The following is a 17,737-nucleotide window of genomic DNA, read 5'->3' as shown; positions in this document are numbered from 1 at the left end:
ATATTCAGCGTGCTGACTTCAGAAGTTTCAGACATGGGGTGCACAGATGGAAATGGAATGAATAAAAAGCTGGATGACAGACTAGAACAGAATTAACCTGCTACATGCAACGCTGCAACAACATGTATGTCATGTGGTCTAAATAAAAGAACAGGCCATTCAAGGACTCCGTTCTCACCTGACTGGAACGAACCCAGCACTGGCTTGTAGACGGATACTTTGAACACTCTGATGGCAACGAACAAAACTGACGTGACAGGAATATCATTTTTTTTTGTTATTCTAAGAGCAGGTTAGGCGTAAAAACAAAGACGTGATTTTCGAGGACAAACTTTATTTCATTGTTTCTAATAGAAATGGGGATTACTCCAATAATGTTAAGACAGTGTCAGACGTATTCAATTAAAAAAAGAAAACAGGAGAGGTAAAACAAAACATCCAAAAGGCAATTACATTACTCAACAATTATACACAAACATAATTCATGTTAAGACTTATTTTGTCATTTTGTAATCATAAAAGGAACTGGAACGTCAGCTTCTTGGTAGAGATGAACGCTGCTTTTGTTTTTAGAAGAGCCCGTTGACCTGCTCAGTCTCGGGGTCCAGGTCGATGTCATAGAAACAGGGGCGAGTAGGCAGACCTGGGATTGTGGGCATCTAAGCAGATTAAAAAAAAAAAAAAAAAAAAAAAAAGAGAGAGAGAAAAGCTTTTACAACGGACATGCAATGTTATTTAAAAAAAAAATAAACGTTATGCAAAAGTCTCCAAGTGTGGCGATGTCTTACAGGTGATGACATAGAGGACAATGATTTTCTAATCGGTACATTTAAAAGTCTTATACTGTATATACTTAGACTTTGCGTTGGCTGAAAGTCAGACCAGTTTACCCCACCTATGAAGTTTTGACTGATGGGGTGTTTTTATGCTGATAAAGACTAAACGCAACACAGTCATACGTCGTTGAATTTAATTTAATTAATCTGATAAGAATCGGGTCTAACCAGGCCGAGCTAGAGATTTCCATGCCTTCAAACAAAGTCTAGGTGCGCCATGCATACAGCGAAAGTAGCAAAAGGCTCATCCACAGAACAATGCACACACCTAGTATTCAAACATGGTACCTCACAACAGCGACTGCACAGTCAACCACTTTCAGCTCTGACCAGAACGCGACCAAACCAGACGCGCAGTCCAACCTTTTTATTAACCACACCATGGTGCCGATCCATCACCAACAACAATGCTGCTGAGTCACTGTATGTCCAAGAGCCAGTATATCACTGCACAGGTTGATTTGAGACCAGCTCAGCCCTTTAAATCTGTTCCTTTCTCCCCTATTGTCTGCTCTCTCATACTTTATTTGAATTCAGCCGGATTCCTGGTAAAGCCATTCCCAGCTATGGGTTTTCCATTTCTGTTGTCAGACAACAGAACCAATGAGAAACAGAGACACAAACGTGTTAGAACCAGTAGTATCTTCCAAACCATGTCCATGGTGAAAACGCGTAAAAACAACGGCTGTGCCATGATTATAGTAGCCGCAATACAACGTGAAATCATCATCACTGAGAGAGAATGTTTGGATCAAAAAGAAGTGTTTTTTTTTTTTTCAAATCAACACTTATTCCCAGTTCCTCTTGAGACCTAGGAAATAATAACTATTTTTTAAAAATGATTTATGCCTTAAAAGAAAATATATATATTATTGTTTCAGTTGTATTGGTTGTTAGATAAAACATAAACTGAACATTTGGTTTTACAGTTCCTGAGGTTATGTTGTCAAATAAACATGACTAGATTCAGCCTTTAGGATCAGCATATATACTGGTTGCGTTTATTACAGCAGCGTGGGTGTGGAATGAAACCGCGTGTGAGCGACTATGTGTAAAGTCAGTTGAGTAGTTCGAGTCCCAGCCTGTATTTTTTTAATTAGTTCTCAGTAGTATAGTGCTGTATGACGAAAACAAATATATGGGCATGAAAATAAAGTTGCAGTCAGTCAATCTGCACCAAAAATGTGGAAAGGTAAGGCACAACCCGTTTACTGTGTAAGGGAGCTTACCGTGCCAACCAGTGGGAAGAGGAAGCCCGCGCCCACGCTGGCTCGGATGTCTCTGATTGGCACGATGAAGCCGGTGGGCACACCCTTCTTGTCTGCCTCATGAGACAACGACAAGTGGGTCTTTGCCATGCAAATTGGAAGACTGCCGAAACCCTGAGGGCAGAGAAAACAAAAGATGTATTTAAACATTCGTTGACAATTACAATGATCTCCACTGACAGAAGCAGCCAATAAACAGGTCTGGCAAGATATGAAACTCCAACAGTGAGGGATGCCGACCTGCTTGGTGTAGAGCTCCACCTTGCGTTGGGCCTCGGGTAGAAGCTCGATGTCGTCTGCGCCGTAGATCTTCTGAGCGATGATCCGAATCTTATCAGCGATGGGGAGCTACAAGAGAAGAGTACCTCTTTAAAGAGAGTGTGGGACGTCATGAACGCAAGAGTGAATGAGTGCAACAAATGAGAGCTCGTACCGCTAAATCGTAGAGGAATTTGAAGTCACTGGGGGCCGCAGAGGCCCTCTGGACGGCCTCACCGAGGGCCACGGCACCGGCTCCGCCCTCAGCCCAGTGGGAGCATCGGACAGCGTCAAAAGCTCCGGCAGCTTTGGCCACGCTGCAGACCAAGTCCATCTCAGCCTCAGTGTCCGTCCTGTAGGGAATAGACAAGATATTGGTTAGTGTGTAATAAGTTTGTAACTTTGCATCTTTTTTTTTTTTTTTTAAATGCTTCGCTTACTTAAAACCGTTGACAGCCACCACCACGGGAACGCCAAAGTGCTTTGCGTTTTCTATCTGCTTCCTCATGTTGCTGCAGCCGTTCCTCAGAAGCTCGAGATTCTACATAAACACCACACATTTAATAAAGCTTCGACACAGAGAGAGTCTCCGAACAAGAAATGATTCTTCCACATGCAATTATTCAAGTGAGGCTACGTGGCTCAGACACATTTTGACAGGCTGCTGTGTTGCATTACCTCCTCCACATATTCCTTAGGTAACGGCATCCCGGCGGTAACCTGAACAACACAAGTAGAGGTTAATCGAATAAATCCAAAAATTACAGCCCAAATCTTCATCAACAGTGGCTATTATAGTTGCTTTCCTGAACAGTTCATGCCTTATGATTAATGAGAGGCTCTGAATGTGGCAGAACTAAATTTATCCCTTTGTGATAGCATGCCTTGGCTAACTCATCAAGTGGCAGTTTTATAACAATTAGTAGGTTTATGATTTTCCATCAAAATGAAACAATTAAAGAATGTAACATCCTGAGGGGAGCCACCAAAGAATGACTCACCGTTGGTCCTCCCCCGTGCATCTTCAGGGCTCGGACAGTAGCCACCAGCACGACCACATGGGGCCTCAGGCCTGAGTAGCGGCACTTGATATTGAAGAACTTCTCCATGCCAATGTCCGCACCGAAACCAGCCTCCGTCACTGTTGGACACAATCCACACGGGTTGAGACAGAGGGAACAGCTTATGACAAAAAGGGGATTCTGGGTAATATCATTCACTGACATAACATCTTGTCAATCACATGTCCAACCAACTCATATAATATAAGGCATTAATGTACAGCAGTCCATTTAGTCACTGACCTACAAACCCGTCTGGTCCAACCAGCTTCAAAGCAATTTTATCAGCCAGGATGGAGGAGTTTCCATGGGCGATGTTGGCAAAGGGGCCGGCATGGACAAACACAGGGGTTCCCTGTGGATTCAGATGTTGACTAGAAGTTAAGTCTGAGTCGTAAATGATTCTACAATAAAACAAAAGAAGGCTTGGAAACCATCAAAACAAAATCATGTTAAATAGTAAATGGTCATGAGTTTATGTAGTGCTTTTCTGCATATTGGTAGCATGGACTAAAGGTGAATGAATGAGGGAACAGCTCCTCAAAGGTGAAGCTCTGGAGCTCCCCCTGGTGACTGGCTGCAGCATAGGTCAACCTCCTCCATGTTAGTGGATGGGACTTAGACCAAATTAAAACCCTAAACTACACATCAAATTACTTCACTTTCAAGGATAGTTTCTGTCATTTTAGGTAGTTAATATAATGTTGATGTATGTTCAAGGTTCAAGTTTAGTTTTAATTAGTTATTTGATGCTGTAGCAACAGGATGTAAATCCATGGTGACTACCAAGTGACATGCCCACCACTCCTTGATGCAGTCCCATTTACCAGCAGAATAGGAAATCAATAAATAACTGGTGGAGGTAGATCACAGCAGTGAATTAATTCAAAAAACCTCGATATCGCCTCTTTATTTGGCTCCACTCTCAGACCGTACTGTGCAGACTCTGGCTTCACACTCAAACAATGGCATCATCTGTACCCCTGGAATCCTAGTGTCAGTTTAACCAGTGGAAGGAAGTGGAGATACACTGTCCACATTTATTACAGTCCATGGTCGGTACTCAAACCACTTTACAGTCACAATGTCATATTCATCCATTTGTTCACACAAGCGCGCACACACATTCACCGCACAGTGGTTCAGTATGTTGCATAATCACACTTCAGCACGTGGAAGGGATCAAACCGCTAACCTTCTGGTTTGAGGACAACCCGTTCTAACTACACAGTCGCCCAACATGGAGCGTTCTCACTGTACAAGGACTGAAGGAGTGAGTGCGTTCACTGTGTTTCACCCACCTCCAAAGTCTGCATCAGGTTTGGCTTGATGGCATCTTTCATTAGCACAGCCAGAGCACCACTCACACCCTGCAGAGTAAAACGTCACTTTATAGGAGCCTTGTTTTTACAGTACTTATGTAGAAGGCTTATACGTCACACTCCAGAGCACTGACCAGGTCCTCAGTGGTGATAGGCTGTCCGCTACGGCTGGTGGCTACAACCATCTTGGCCAGACGCAGACGCATGTCCTCCAGGCTGCTGGTGAGTGCGAGCACTGCCATGATTTCACTGGCCACAGTGATGTCAAACTGGGCCTGGAGAACAAATCATCATCGACAGTGCAGTAAGGGTTGAGGAACTCCCAGGCCCTATATACAAGGCTCAAACATTTGGTACTACAACCCCAACAAAATATCAAAATCACACACGGTGTCCCTTATTGAATAACATTAAAATCTTCTTACCTCTCTTGTGAATCCTTTTTCAGTTGGCGACTGGCCAATAGTGATCTTCCTCAGGAATCGATCATTGGTATCCAACACTTGGATGAAACACAAACGAACATGTGCACATGAGGCCTGATCAAATACACTCACATAAGCACAAAGTCAAAGTGGACCACAAGCCTCTCTGAGGTTTATACCTCTCTGCCAGGTCACAGAGGTGGGTTCAATGTCCAGGCGGGCGAAGCGGGTGATCTCTTCTTCAGTGAGAGTAGAAGGATCGGTCTTCTCTATGCCCAGTTTCTAAACAAATAAAGTAAACTTCAATGAATAAAAAAACGTCCCGTGCGGTTTCTTTAATCAATACTTAAATCCATGTGATTTCTTACTTTGAGTCTGTTGATCTGGATGGGGGAAAACTTCCTCTGTCCTCCGCTGAGAGGGACCAATCGGTTATACAGAGCCTAAGTGTCAGAACACATTCATCAGCTTGCAGACAGGTTGCTTTCTAATTTCTAATTTCTAAAGCACTGACAGCAGGGAGAACCCACCTTATCGGACTGTGTGGACTCGTGGAACATGCGGGCATCGATGGCAGCAGCCACCAAGTTGTTGGCAGCTGTGATGGCATGAATGTCTCCAGTGAGATGGAGGTTAAACTAAAATTAAAAAACAAAACAACATTACTTAAATGCTTTGTGCTATAATATTAACAGTTTCTAACATGTCAGCAACGCATTACCTCTTCCATTGGAATGACCTGAGAATATCCACCACCTGCAGCACCACCTGTTGACATAAAACGGAACTACAGCTATGTACACCAGAACAGGACTGCAGTCTGTGACACATGCTACCTCTCACTCTTCCACACCTTTAATGCCAAATGTGGGTCCCTGAGAAGGCTGTCGAACACAAGCAAACACATTGAGCTTCATGTGGGCACCCAGGGCCTGGACCAGGCCGATGGTGGTGGTGCTCTTACCCTCACCCAGAGGAGTGGGTGTAATACTGCAGACAGAAAAACAAAACAAAAAAACCTTGTCAGTAATGCACACAAAACAAGTCGTGGAAAAACAGCTGTGCAGTTCAGTTCAAAAGATACATGGTGACAACATACCCGGTGACCACCACATATTTGCCGTCAGGTTGAGACTGAAGGCGCTTGATAATGTTTAACTGGACCTTGGCCTTAGTCTTGCCATAGAGCTCCACCTCATCAGAGAGCAGGCCCACCTCCCTGGCCAGCTGATCGATGGGCTTGGGTACGCAGGAGCGAGAAATCACTATGTCACTGTTGCAAAGAAAATACACACAAAAATGTCACTTATTCATCTTAGCAAAGGAGATATTTATAACATGATTAGGCAAATGATTTGTGCCACAAAGTCCTTCAGTGACAAATTGGTGAAGAACATGACTGGGATTAAGGAGAAGATTAAGACACAAACCTTGGAACAGGCTTCTGAAGGTTGAGGTTGATGTAAGAAATGTCCCATTTCCCTGGTTGATGTTTCTCCAGGAAACGCTTCGCACTAAGCACGGTGTTCTAGACAGGCACACAAAACAGGCATTTTTTTTTTAAACTTCAAGTTTATGTAAAACCAATAAGTGTGGCAGACAATCTCAGATTATTCAAAAGCAAACAAAAGATTTACTCCTGTATTAAAAATGTATAGGTTAAGTGACAGGGTATGCCCGTGACGTCACCACAAGCCAAGTCTTCATGGTTACGGGTCACCGAGTGGCAAAAAAAGTGACAGTTGAGCATTGAGATTAGCAGCATTAGTTTGAATCATAGACTAACCAATCATAGCATCTGAATCGTAAAATTAATTTTAAAAAGGTGAAGCGCTGTTTTGCGATTGACTGAACCAACAGATTTGAAAAGCAGTCAGAGACATATTTTTACAGCTATCTCCGACTGACAAAGAAAAGAGAAATAAATGGATCGCTGCATTACGAAGAAACAACTGGAATCCAGGCACAGAAACCTGGTGTTATGGTTCTCATTTAGTGTCAGGTAATATTAATTTATGCTGTATTTTTTTGATGAAATCATTCCTTAAGTTAATTCTTAAGTTACGTCCTGGAGGGCTGACACATAAGTTTGCTGAGGTTGGTGTTTTGGCGTAGTTACGGCCGACAGTAACTATTTCCGTTGCAATAATAAACAACAATAAAACAATAAATTAAATGTTAGTCATGACTCCTCATCATCCTTTTAACATCCAGTCAGATGCTACAGTATTGTATAGCTGATATTACTTCTCAGTAAATCTCTTAGCATCTTTTATTTAGCTACATTTATCATAACAGAAATTAATTAAAACTAACTCAATCAACTGAAACTGAGGCAAATCCACTTTTCTAAATCCATACTAGTTCGTATGGAACATTGCTGAGTACAGTTGTCCTTAATTTGATCTGATAATCCACATTTTCCTGCTCTAGCTGTATTTACCGATACATTTTACTGTGTTTTGCCACTCAGGGGGCAAGGTCCCAGGCGGTAGTGACGTTAATGCATACCCTCTATAACGCTCCTCTAAGGACCTTACCGCCATCAGCATGGCCACAGTCATGGGTCCCACACCACCAGGAACAGGGGTGATGAAGCCAGCCTGCTCCTTGGCTGAGGCGTAATCGACATCACCCACCACTCGCTTTCCGCTGGGTCTAGTCTCATCTGAAAGACAGAATCTTTGAGGTTAAACACCCAATGACTGAGGCCACCTCAGCCTTCTACTGATTCATTTAAAACAAACTCCAGAGTGCCACTGAGTGTGGTGATACCTAGAATGTAGTTTATGCCACAGTCAATGACCACTGCTCCCTTCTTGATCCACTCTCCTTTCACCATCTCCGCTTTCCCGATACCCACAACCAGGATGTCTGCTTTACCCACCTGGATGGAAATTAGTGAAGGTTTCGCGCACAAGGAATAAAACTATTATAACAAACACTCTAGGATAAAACCAGTGTGACAAGACATCATGTTGATACTTGGACCACATGATGGTAGCAAAGGCCTGTAATTCCTACTATGTGATGACTAAGCAACCGTTTGTACTTTTAGGTAATAATACAAATGTGACAGTAACAGTGGGAATCATATGGGAATGATTATTTCTCTTTGGTGCATTAGCTGTACCAGGAAATTAAGAAAATACTAGATAATTGTTTTATGCCTTTTCTTACATGACACTAAGTAATTGTATTTAACATATTAAGGGAATTACGAGCACCATCACATCTGAGATCGGTTTACCTCTCCAGCTAGGTCAGCAGTTTTAGAGTGACAGGTGGTGACGGTGGCATGGTTCCACAGCAGCAGATCATGCATCGGTGCGCCAACAATCTTACTGCGACCAATCACTACCGCTCTCTTCCCCGCTACAGACACACCTGTAATGAAGCGGCCTTGACTATCATTTCATTCAGGACTCGGTCCTGTATATTTTAACGACACGGCTTATTACTTTGTGAAACAGATTTGTTATTTGTGGTGGTTACCAGTCTGTCGGATCAGCTCCATGCAACCGTTTGGTGTGCAGGGGATGAAGCAGTCTCCCAGGTCCCCACGAGACAGCTTCCCTGCATTTATGCTGGTCAGTCTGCAAACAAAGCAGGACACAAGGATCACAGATTCATTCTTCTAATTAATCAAGGTAAGAAAGTAGAAAGACAAAAGGTCAGTTAGCTCGAAAAACGCATGTTCTTACCCATCTACATCTTTTTCCGGAGCCACGGCGTTGGTGACCTTCTCTGTGTCGATCTTGTGAATGGAGTCCAACGGCAGCTGCACGATGAGGCCATGAATGGACGAGTTCTCGTTCACCTCAGTGATGCTGTGAAGAACCTGAGGACAGACAAACAGAATTCACGATCTCTGCTGCTATAAGGCTTATTTGTTTAAAAATAAAAAACGCCTTCTGGAAGATGAGAACTATTGAGAAACTATCTCCGCCCTAACTACACGCCTGAGACTTCATGTTCTCCATGTAGGACTGATGATGATGCTGGACAGCTTTACTCTTCCCTGATGTCTTTGAATTAGCATAATAATAATTAGATAATACCTAATCAGGAAGTGAATGTGTGTGTCTGCAAAATGCCTCAAGAGTCTTGTTTAGTTTTAATTCAGTACCTAAAATGTTACAGTAGTGTAAACTCCTACACTCTTAGGTGTATTAGTAAATTTCTCCATCCAGATGAGGATCGAACCCACGTGTTCAACTTTACTTGTGTCAACTGAGAATCATCTATGAGCCTTGTTAAGTTTTCAGTACAGAGAGGAATAAAACACCAGGCTGCAATACTGCCTCTCGTCCATTCTCACCTCCTCCTCGGTCGCAGTCTTGGGAAGTCTCATATGAGTTGCATTAATCCCAATCTGCAAATGCAGGAAAACATGTCATAACAATGTTGTGTAGAAGTTTGGCAAACATAAAAAAAAAAGATATTATTTACCTCTGCTGCTGCTTTAAGCTTCATGCTGATGTACAGATTTGAATCATCGCGGTCTCCAACCTACAAGGACATACATACCATCACTGTGTGTGCCCGTTTGAAAGAACACGGCCTCTTCTGTACACACTTTGTATTCATGCTGTTGCACTCAGGGACACAAGGTCAAGTACACAGAAATAACTGTCCACAAGAAAGAAAAGCGCATGTCGCAGTTTTCTCGCATTTTCTCTCACCCACGCAGAAACTCAATCTTTAACTTACCTGTAAAACCACTAGACCGGGTCTGAAGTTGGGATCCTGCAGTTTCATCTGCTCCACATCCTTCTTCAGGCGCTGCCTCACCTGCCTGAGAAAACAACACAACGGAGGAGTTTTTAACATCTATCCATGCAGCATAATAATAAGATAGTTTAAGAAATGATTGCAGAGTTTGGAACCAAATATGTGTCATCTCATCTGGCAGGTCAGAGGGTCACTACAATACAATGGCCTTATCTTTGGTCACTCTCTGCCCCTCATCTTCATGCATTTAATGGTGTGCAGACTATAAACGTTACAACACTCGCTAAGTGATGAGATAACACAACCGAGACAAAGAGTACATAAAGTTAACAGAGGCGGTCGAAAACAAGGCCGGCACCACTTCTATCGGGCGATCTCACGGCGGTTACCATCTAAACCCTGATTGCATTACATTTGTATTATTCACACAATCAGCCGCTGAGAGGCTTGATTGAGTTTCCGCAGTGGACGAAAATGAGAACAAATTAAATCAAAAAGCCCAACAGACGGATGATTGCGCTCAACAGTCAGACCTACAACACAGACTTGGATTGAAACCCAGAGCATCACACGGACACATCACCAAGACTAATTAACAAGGCAGAGACACCAATTAAAATGTTCAAGTGCAAAGTTTCTGGTTTACACTCGAAAAAGGCTGTTTATTCAAATATGCACGATGAGTTTGGAAATTATCCAATCAGTGGATAATCTTAACTAACAGGACCCTCATATGCCACCAGGCCCAGAGACATGACGTCTTGTCCTTCTTAATATTAAATAATATAATATTTTTTCCTCCGGAAGAATGAGCCAGAAGCCATTCCTATAGCTGTAAAACCATAAAAGGAACCACAACAACTGATATCAGCAGGAAAAAAACTATTCTTAGGTCACTCAACTGTGTGTTTCACAGATAGCGGCTGCAGATCTTACTGCTATAGGGCCAGCAGACCTTGAGCCTTTTTGTGTTGAATGAAATAATTGGACTAATGAGTGCTGTGAGGGGCAGTTAACAGGCTGCAGGCTGTCATGTCTTATGACCAGCACATGCTGATAAATGTCCTGCATGTCACGGTTGATTTTGTCTTCTTTTTTTTTCTACTAAAATATCACACAAATGTTTATTTGTAACCAGGACAGTGACAGAGCGTGCAGGTTGTGCTACAAAATCTGAAATCAGTAAAGTTGGTTTATGCGTTTCATGAATGGGGTTTTTGTTGGTCCGTTTGAGGTCACTGGAGCAACAGGACAAAGATCAGATCACTCCAACACAACTTCTTACATAACACAGCAAGATTTGCAATCGTTCTATAGTAGGCAAAGAGTAAAACTACCTCGTCACCATTTAGGTGTAAATTTGACAGTATGCATTTGTTGTCAAAATATTTCCACTGTCAGTCAAGAAGTAAATATGCACAGCACTGCAGAAAGAGTCCACTTTGATTTATTCCCTGGTTACACAATTGGCAGCATGCAAAAGCAATTCAAAGTAAGTCATGAAATCATTACATGTCAGCAATGATTGAATGAACAATACTGTTTTCTTCAGCACGTGGTTGATAAAGTGCAATGAATAGAAATGAGACTCATTACATGCTCTAGTAAGTTACTAGAACACATCCAGTTAGCTACAAAAGTTAGCTAAACACGTTTCGTCACGCTAGTTGCACCTTTTTTCTGTGCATCCAGAAACGTGTTAAGAAGAAAAATCTGATACTTACGCCGAAACCTCTTTCCCGCTTATGATCTGAGCTGACATCTTTCAGTCCCAAAGTGTCCTACGATGAGGAGGTCCCCTGTACACGCTCACCGCCTGGAGAGAAGAGGAGCGTGGTGTCCAGGTGCTGCTAACTACTTTCAAACGATAAAGTTTTTTTCTTAGCGCGCCAAAAGCTGAAGATAATAACGTAGTGCCATTCACTAATCACACGCTGACGCCGAAAACAAGCGTATTAACTTTCGAGAATAACGTGCAAAAGTAGCGCGTAGTCTCGCCGAGTGACAGACTGTCAACTTTAACAGCCAATCACAGGCCAGCACTGGAATCTATTGACCAATAGTCTTCCTAGATGTGGTGTGACACCCTCCGCCCCCCGAGAGGCGGGGCTAGCGAGTGGAGCCAAAGGCTGCTGGAGGCTAACTTCAAAGCAAAGGGGAGTTTACAGTCCACGGTCAATTCCCTTGGACCTCCCTGTTGAAATGCCCAATTTTATAGTAGAAATAAACTTGTTTATAGCCTTGTACATAAAAACCTAGGCTAAAAATATCTAAGAGTCTAAGTCTATAAAATGCTTTTGGTCTCTATCTTCTCTATTCATGACTTTACCTGATTTAAATTCAGGTAAATTTAATGAAGGCTTAAGGTTCTGCTTAATTAGGTGGATAGTTGCTCTGAGTTGGGATGGGAGCAGTTGCTGCACAATCACTAACACAACTAATCACCAGCCTTATGGATGAATTTAGATGCAAACGAACATTGCACAATGAATGCCTTGGTTTTTGGTTAAATGCTCTGTTGCAGACCTATTTGCCACAAGTGCCTTCAATTTGTGCTGAAGACTGTGCATGGGAAGATTTTCACTTTTTTTTTTATCCCTCTGCAAAAGTTGCATGGAGGAATCAAGCTGTTACCACACAGTCAGGGCTAGTTCAGAGTTCAAAATATTCACGTTCAAACAGGCCAAAAACACAAACAGTTTTCTCAGGTAATCGCAAATAAAACAGGGTTCGTTTTGCATGTACCAGTTTGTGCTGGTTGCAAAAGTTCAGTTGTTTTCACATAAACGGTCTGAGCAGTGGGCCTTCTTCGGGCCTGTGGAAGAATAGAAAAAAGCATTTTTAAGGCCTGTGTACGCTGTGTTCCTGTACTGTTTTATATTATGCATTGCGTAAATGTCAGGATATAAGGTCTTAATAAATACCTGCGCTCCAGTCATCATCTATCAAGATCCAAGACTGTCCACAGTGTTGTAGATTCCACAGCCTGTCGATTTGTGTGTCTAGTTTAGACACTTGCGGTTTTATTGCCACATGCAATATTGATGATAATCGTGATATTGAAATATGAAATTTCCATATTGCCTTAAAAATATACATATGATAAAATCGTGTAAATGATCCAGTGCAACTTGAACACAGTGTGTGTTTGAAAGAAGACATAGAAGTTGGAGGGATGCTGACTGTAGAGCAAGAGGGAATGAGGCCGATGGTGACAGAGCCTAAGTTCCCGTCCTCCCTCTTTGTTCATAAATTGAATATTATAACCATCATAAAGGGGGATTTAGAGCCAACTAGTTACAGTATTACAATGCATTCATTTTCACTAGTGTATTTAATAGTTTTCAGGTTAGTCTACACTAAGTCTCCAAGAAAAATAGAAGATAAAGCATATGTAAAAGAGAAGTAACAGTAACAAGAAAATGCACAGCTTGCAACTGCATTTCAACCAAAGATACTACAGTTTAGGCTGAGTGATTTGAACCCTTAGATCATCCAAGCAGGTGATTTGCAGCAGAGGTTTTTGGGATCGCAATGACCACACAGTCACCTCTTTAGAGGTGAAAAGAGTGGGCGGGGCTGTGGTGACGCAATTACGTCTAACGTCGCTAGAGGGCAGCACTGTATTTACACACTGCTGCTCACGTCGTTATAAAACGTATAGTCGTGTTTGTGTCGTTTATCCAGGCCCGACTTGGCGTCTGCTAAAGATAATTTGAGAGCCTCGTAAAGGTGTCATAATTTAGATATTCCGTAGAACGTGCCAGAAAACACCACAACTCCATTTGTTTATCTGGCTTTAAGTCCGACGTGAGACATGAAGAAATACAGAGAGCTATGGAGAGTAGATTCTGTGTTTTGACCGACACCGAAGACCTCCAGGCGAGATTTCCAAACGGCGAAAACAACCCCTACTTCGAAAGGTACGCTTATAGCAAGGGGTCATTTATTAAACTAACAAGATTTGGGGCTTTTACTTTTCCGTTGAGGGCACCCGCACTTTATTTGTCGCCGTGTGGCTTCTTTTTGTCATTGTAACAAGATAGCTTATTTGCGTAGCCTCTGTTTACGTTATCGCCGCCTGGAAGTGTCCGCCTTTCAAAACTGTCTAGTCCAAATCCAGGTGCAGCAGTCCCCAAACTCACCGAATGCCAGTCCGTTGTTCGTTTAAACCAATGCTAATGCATGTGTCTCTTTAGGTCAAAGTCTCTGTTCGAAGAAATTCGTGCTTCCATAAACAACAACGATGAAGAGGACCGCTCCTTCTGGAGGCCCGTGCTCCCTTGGGGGGGCGTCTTCACCATCAAGGCAGGACGGAAGGCCATATCGTGCACTCCCCTGTACGTGAAAATCCAGCTGAAGAACACCTGCACCATCGATGGCTTCCTCATGATCCTGTATGTGATCCTGCGGGACAACCACGGCTTTTCCAGAGAGCTGGCCGTCTTCCTGGGGAAGCAGTTTGTGGAGTATTTCCTCTACCTGATGGACTCCTGTGACTACACCACGGTGAAGATGCTGTGGATCTGGGACAGGATGTCTAAAAGACAGTACCGCTCCGAGGTCCACCAGGCAGCGCTGGAGATTGACCTGTTCGGCAACGAGCATGAGAACTTCACGGAGAACCTGGAAAGCCTGATGTCCACCGTGCAGGAGAGCCTGTGCACCAACTGGAGCTGTCCGGCCCGCTTCCAGGATTTCATCAAGACTACCATCAACATCAGGTGGGCTGCATGTAGACAGAGAGAGCATGCACATGCACTGCCTCTGTTCTTCTTTATCCATAATGATCCACAAGTTTCAGTTAATCATCTGCTGCTTTTAGTAAGAGGTGACACATTTTCCTTTCACATAGTAGCTCAAACAATGGTTTATGTGAGTTCCACAATTCTGTAGTCATTTATTTTTTTATTTTTTTCCCTCTAGTCCTCCTCATGAGCTGCCTCACCGAGACCCAATTCAGTCGGCCGTGGACGAGTTCTTCTGCCCCAAGCTGCTCCTCTGCTCAGAACTGGGGTGAGACACAGGCGGAGTGTTGTTCATCTTCTATTTCAGTACAGTGTTATAGCACTTTCATGACAAATTGGATGTCTTCTTCCCAGGTGTGATGGCCTAAGGGAGTTCTCTCATAGGGTTTTCTGCCACGGACCCCCACCCTTCGTTATTCTCAACATGCAGCAGTGGAAGTCAGAGGATCTGTCCTACGTCCCTTACCATCTGGCTCTCTGTCAGCACAGGTATGAAGCATCTGGACTGTGTTCCCACCGGTGTGGTGTGAAGCGCCATGCCTGTTTCCAGTAAAAAAAAAAAAAAAAAGGCACTAAAAAGGAGTCTAAAAATAATAGTATGTGCATTTGAAATAAAAATATTTTGTTAATATTTTAAGGAAAAATTATTTTTGTGTCTAATACCTGATATAATGGTGGCACAGCTGAGGAAGGTAAAAAAATATTTCTTGCAACAGGCAAGTTTAAGTATGTGTCTATTTTCAACCACTTTTTAATTCCTTTTTAATGTACCTAAATTTTTAATTTCCAGGCACATCTGGGAAGACCACAAGACTTAAATCTGTTTATAAATGACCCCAAAACACAGTCAAGTAGATACACGTCCACTCTGTTTACCACAGAGCACACAAGAAAACAGATAATAAGAGTTTTTCATCTTTCCATCCCTCTTGTCCTACTCTACCAATATATGGCATGGCATATGGCAAACATCTGTATAACTGTCATTATGCTATAGATGAAACAGTAATGGTAGTACAAATTGTTTGCCTCTGCACCTAAAAACTCATTTCTTACACTTCCAAATGAGTAGCTCAGTAGCCAACACACCTCAGTGGTGAGAAGTCTTCTCATTAGTGCCTTCTGTCATTAATTGTATCCCAGCTGTGTCTGAAGACAAAGGCTCCTCACACATCTTTTTTTTTTTTTTCTCAAGATTCAGGAACTTTATTCGCCATTTTGTGCACAAACAATCTGGGTACAATAGGAATTTTTGTGCAGAAATCTCCGGGATTCGGTCTTAAAAAAGTTTAAAAAGTTTAAAAGAAATTATCTATAGTTAGTCAGCACAGAAGACAAGAGAAAAACGTCAATAAATAAAACAGTGTTGCATCGGTAAATAAAACAGTACGAATAGGTTAAAAAAAATATGTATATATTTTGTTTAAAAATGTATGTAGATGTCATTAAAGTGCAGAGTAGCTAAGATGTCAGTGGTCTGGCAGTTGTATTTACTTGCCATGAGTCTCACTGCGGCTGGGAAAAAACTGTTGTGGAAACCGTTGTGGTTTGTGATTATACTGTTTGCTCAGTTGTGCCTAAGATTGTATGTTGTGTGTTTGTGTTTGAGCAGAGGGTGAGCGGGGTGGGAATTGTCCTTCATGATTTTAACTGCTCTTTTTCTGCAGCGGTGTGAGTACAGAATGCCATCGGAGGGTAGTTTAGTTTTGGAAGTGTTGTTGGTGCACCTAACAGTACACAGCAAAGTAGTATTGATTCCAAATGGTTTAAAGCAATTACACAGCTGCTGTTTTTACAAAAAAACAAACAAACAAAAAAAAACGTGCTTTGTAATGAGAGCCTCTCCTCTGGGTGATGTGTCAGTCTGATCTATGCTACATGTTGCGTTAGCATTTCAAACACCTTTTGCACCGAGACCAAAAAGAAAACTCTGTTGACACTCTCAAGGGAAAATGGTGGTAAAAAGTCTCTTCTCTGCAGGTACTTACTAGAGGGCGCCACACTCTTTAACAAGGAAGAGCATCACTACTCTGCTGCCTTCCAGATAGACGGCTGCTGGATGCACTATGACGGCCTGAGGAGTGATAATCTGATCCTGTTGCACAAACCTCCAGAGCTCCTGCTGTTGTCCTCTCTGGTCTACATCCGCGCCTCTGACAAGTGAACTCATCTTGTCACAGGATGACAAAACCGAATTAATCCCCCCTCGTAATGGCATTATATCACTGTTTATTTTCCTGTTGCGTTAATAGTTAACTAATGCCTGTCCCGAGTATTTTTCCCGTCAGCTGTAAGAGTGAATGACATATGCTCAGTTTTACCTGCATGCTTGCAGAAAGCACACTGCAAAATGAAAATTACTTCTATTAGGGCATGCTTGGAATCCAAGAATACAATGGACTATAATAGTTCTGGGTTGATTTATATAACTAATGATTCCAGCACATGGTGTATATCACAGTTGGCTTGTACAAAACGGTGGTTGTTAAATGGATTACACACTGCAGGTGCGTTTACTTTAAAGTAGCCTTGAAAGCATATGTATTTGACATTGACAGTACAAAAGGATCAGGTCCTCTGTGTTACGTTACATTAATGCATATCAGTCCTTTCCAAAAATGAAAGTGGTGCTAGATCTACATTGTGCTCTGAGGTATAGAACAGTCAAGTCAAGGCGGATGTTAAAAGTGAAAAATGTTTAATGTAGTGATGGAGTCTTAAAATAATAATAATAAAAAAAAAAGGTTTTATATTATACAATTAAGAAATTATTAGTATCTTTACCAACACCGTAAGATTAAACATGACCTTGTTGGCTTGTATGGCACAAGGCATGCAGCATAATTAATGAAAAAAAAAAAAAACCTGACATTTTAACACTCTAGCTCAGCTCACACTTACTGTTAAGTCTTAGAAGAATTACTGTTATCACACCGTGCCTCTACCAACTAGACCGGTTGGTGAAATCCTGCAGTGTTGAATCCTTAATTCATTTTTTTGATGGTTATTTTTCTATGCAGACGACACTGTCTTTAAAATAAATGCAAAATACAGATATTTTGGAATACGCCTGTATGGATTTCTT

At 42.2% G+C, this 17,737-nt stretch overlaps 2 protein-coding genes and 1 long non-coding RNA gene across 3 annotated transcripts; 1 reads left to right on the top strand and 2 right to left on the bottom strand.

Moving 5' to 3' along the window:
* Positions 1–314: 314 nt before the first annotated feature.
* Positions 315–11,792, bottom strand: mthfd1b (methylenetetrahydrofolate dehydrogenase (NADP+ dependent) 1b). Its single transcript, XM_047611631.1, has 27 exons — positions 11,629–11,792; positions 9,884–9,968; positions 9,623–9,682; positions 9,492–9,545; positions 8,875–9,011; positions 8,666–8,766; positions 8,421–8,557; positions 7,946–8,057; positions 7,711–7,838; positions 6,601–6,698; positions 6,270–6,443; positions 6,024–6,160; positions 5,892–5,938; positions 5,701–5,808; positions 5,539–5,613; positions 5,350–5,452; positions 5,171–5,247; positions 4,880–5,020; positions 4,725–4,793; positions 3,667–3,778; positions 3,364–3,503; positions 3,041–3,082; positions 2,803–2,903; positions 2,538–2,715; positions 2,345–2,452; positions 2,066–2,218; positions 315–659 (listed from the first exon to the last, which is right to left on the bottom strand). Exons 1-27 carry the CDS (start codon positions 11,664–11,666, stop codon positions 570–572), a joined length of 2,805 nt encoding a protein of 934 aa, XP_047467587.1. The 5' UTR covers positions 11,667–11,792; the 3' UTR covers positions 315–569.
* An 865-nt stretch (positions 11,793–12,657) lies between these two features.
* On the bottom strand, positions 12,658–14,173 carry LOC125023634. The gene is made up of 3 exons (XR_007114656.1): positions 14,050–14,173; positions 12,829–12,988; positions 12,658–12,719 (listed from the first exon to the last, which is right to left on the bottom strand). It is a non-coding gene; the product is annotated as an uncharacterized LOC125023634 (long non-coding RNA).
* Positions 13,520–17,719, top strand: c17h14orf28 (chromosome 17 C14orf28 homolog). Its single transcript, XM_047611022.1, has 5 exons — positions 13,520–13,827; positions 14,104–14,628; positions 14,831–14,920; positions 15,007–15,141; positions 16,633–17,719. Exons 1-5 carry the CDS (start codon positions 13,742–13,744, stop codon positions 16,814–16,816), a joined length of 1,020 nt encoding a protein of 339 aa, XP_047466978.1. The 5' UTR covers positions 13,520–13,741; the 3' UTR covers positions 16,817–17,719.
* The last annotated feature ends 18 nt before the right edge of the window (positions 17,720–17,737 follow it).

The sequence above is a fragment of the Mugil cephalus genome, chromosome 17 (genome assembly GCF_022458985.1).
Source record: "Mugil cephalus isolate CIBA_MC_2020 chromosome 17, CIBA_Mcephalus_1.1, whole genome shotgun sequence".
Taxonomy (NCBI): Eukaryota; Metazoa; Chordata; class Actinopteri; order Mugiliformes; family Mugilidae; genus Mugil; species Mugil cephalus.
Note: the sequence above shows the minus strand (reverse complement) of the source record. Positions and strands in the feature narration are given on the sequence as shown.

Coding starts and splice junctions, on each gene's coding strand:
- c17h14orf28 (XM_047611022.1), top strand. CDS start 13,742: ATGGAGAGTAGATTCTGTGTTTTGACCGACACCGAAGACCTCCAGGCG. Junction 13,828..14,103: donor AACAACCCCTACTTCGAAAG/GTACGCTTATAG, acceptor GTGTCTCTTTAG/GTCAAAGTCTCTGTTCGAAG. Junction 14,629..14,830: donor AAGACTACCATCAACATCAG/GTGGGCTGCATG, acceptor TTTTCCCTCTAG/TCCTCCTCATGAGCTGCCTC.
- mthfd1b (XM_047611631.1), bottom strand. CDS start 11,666: ATGTCAGCTCAGATCATAAGCGGGAAAGAGGTTTCGGC. Junction 8,767..8,874: donor CCGGAAAAAGATGTAGATGG/GTAAGAACATGC, acceptor CTTTGTTTGCAG/ACTGACCAGCATAAATGCAG. Junction 660..2,065: donor TCTTCCCACTGGTTGGCACG/GTAAGCTCCCTT, acceptor TAATCTGCTTAG/ATGCCCACAATCCCAGGTCT.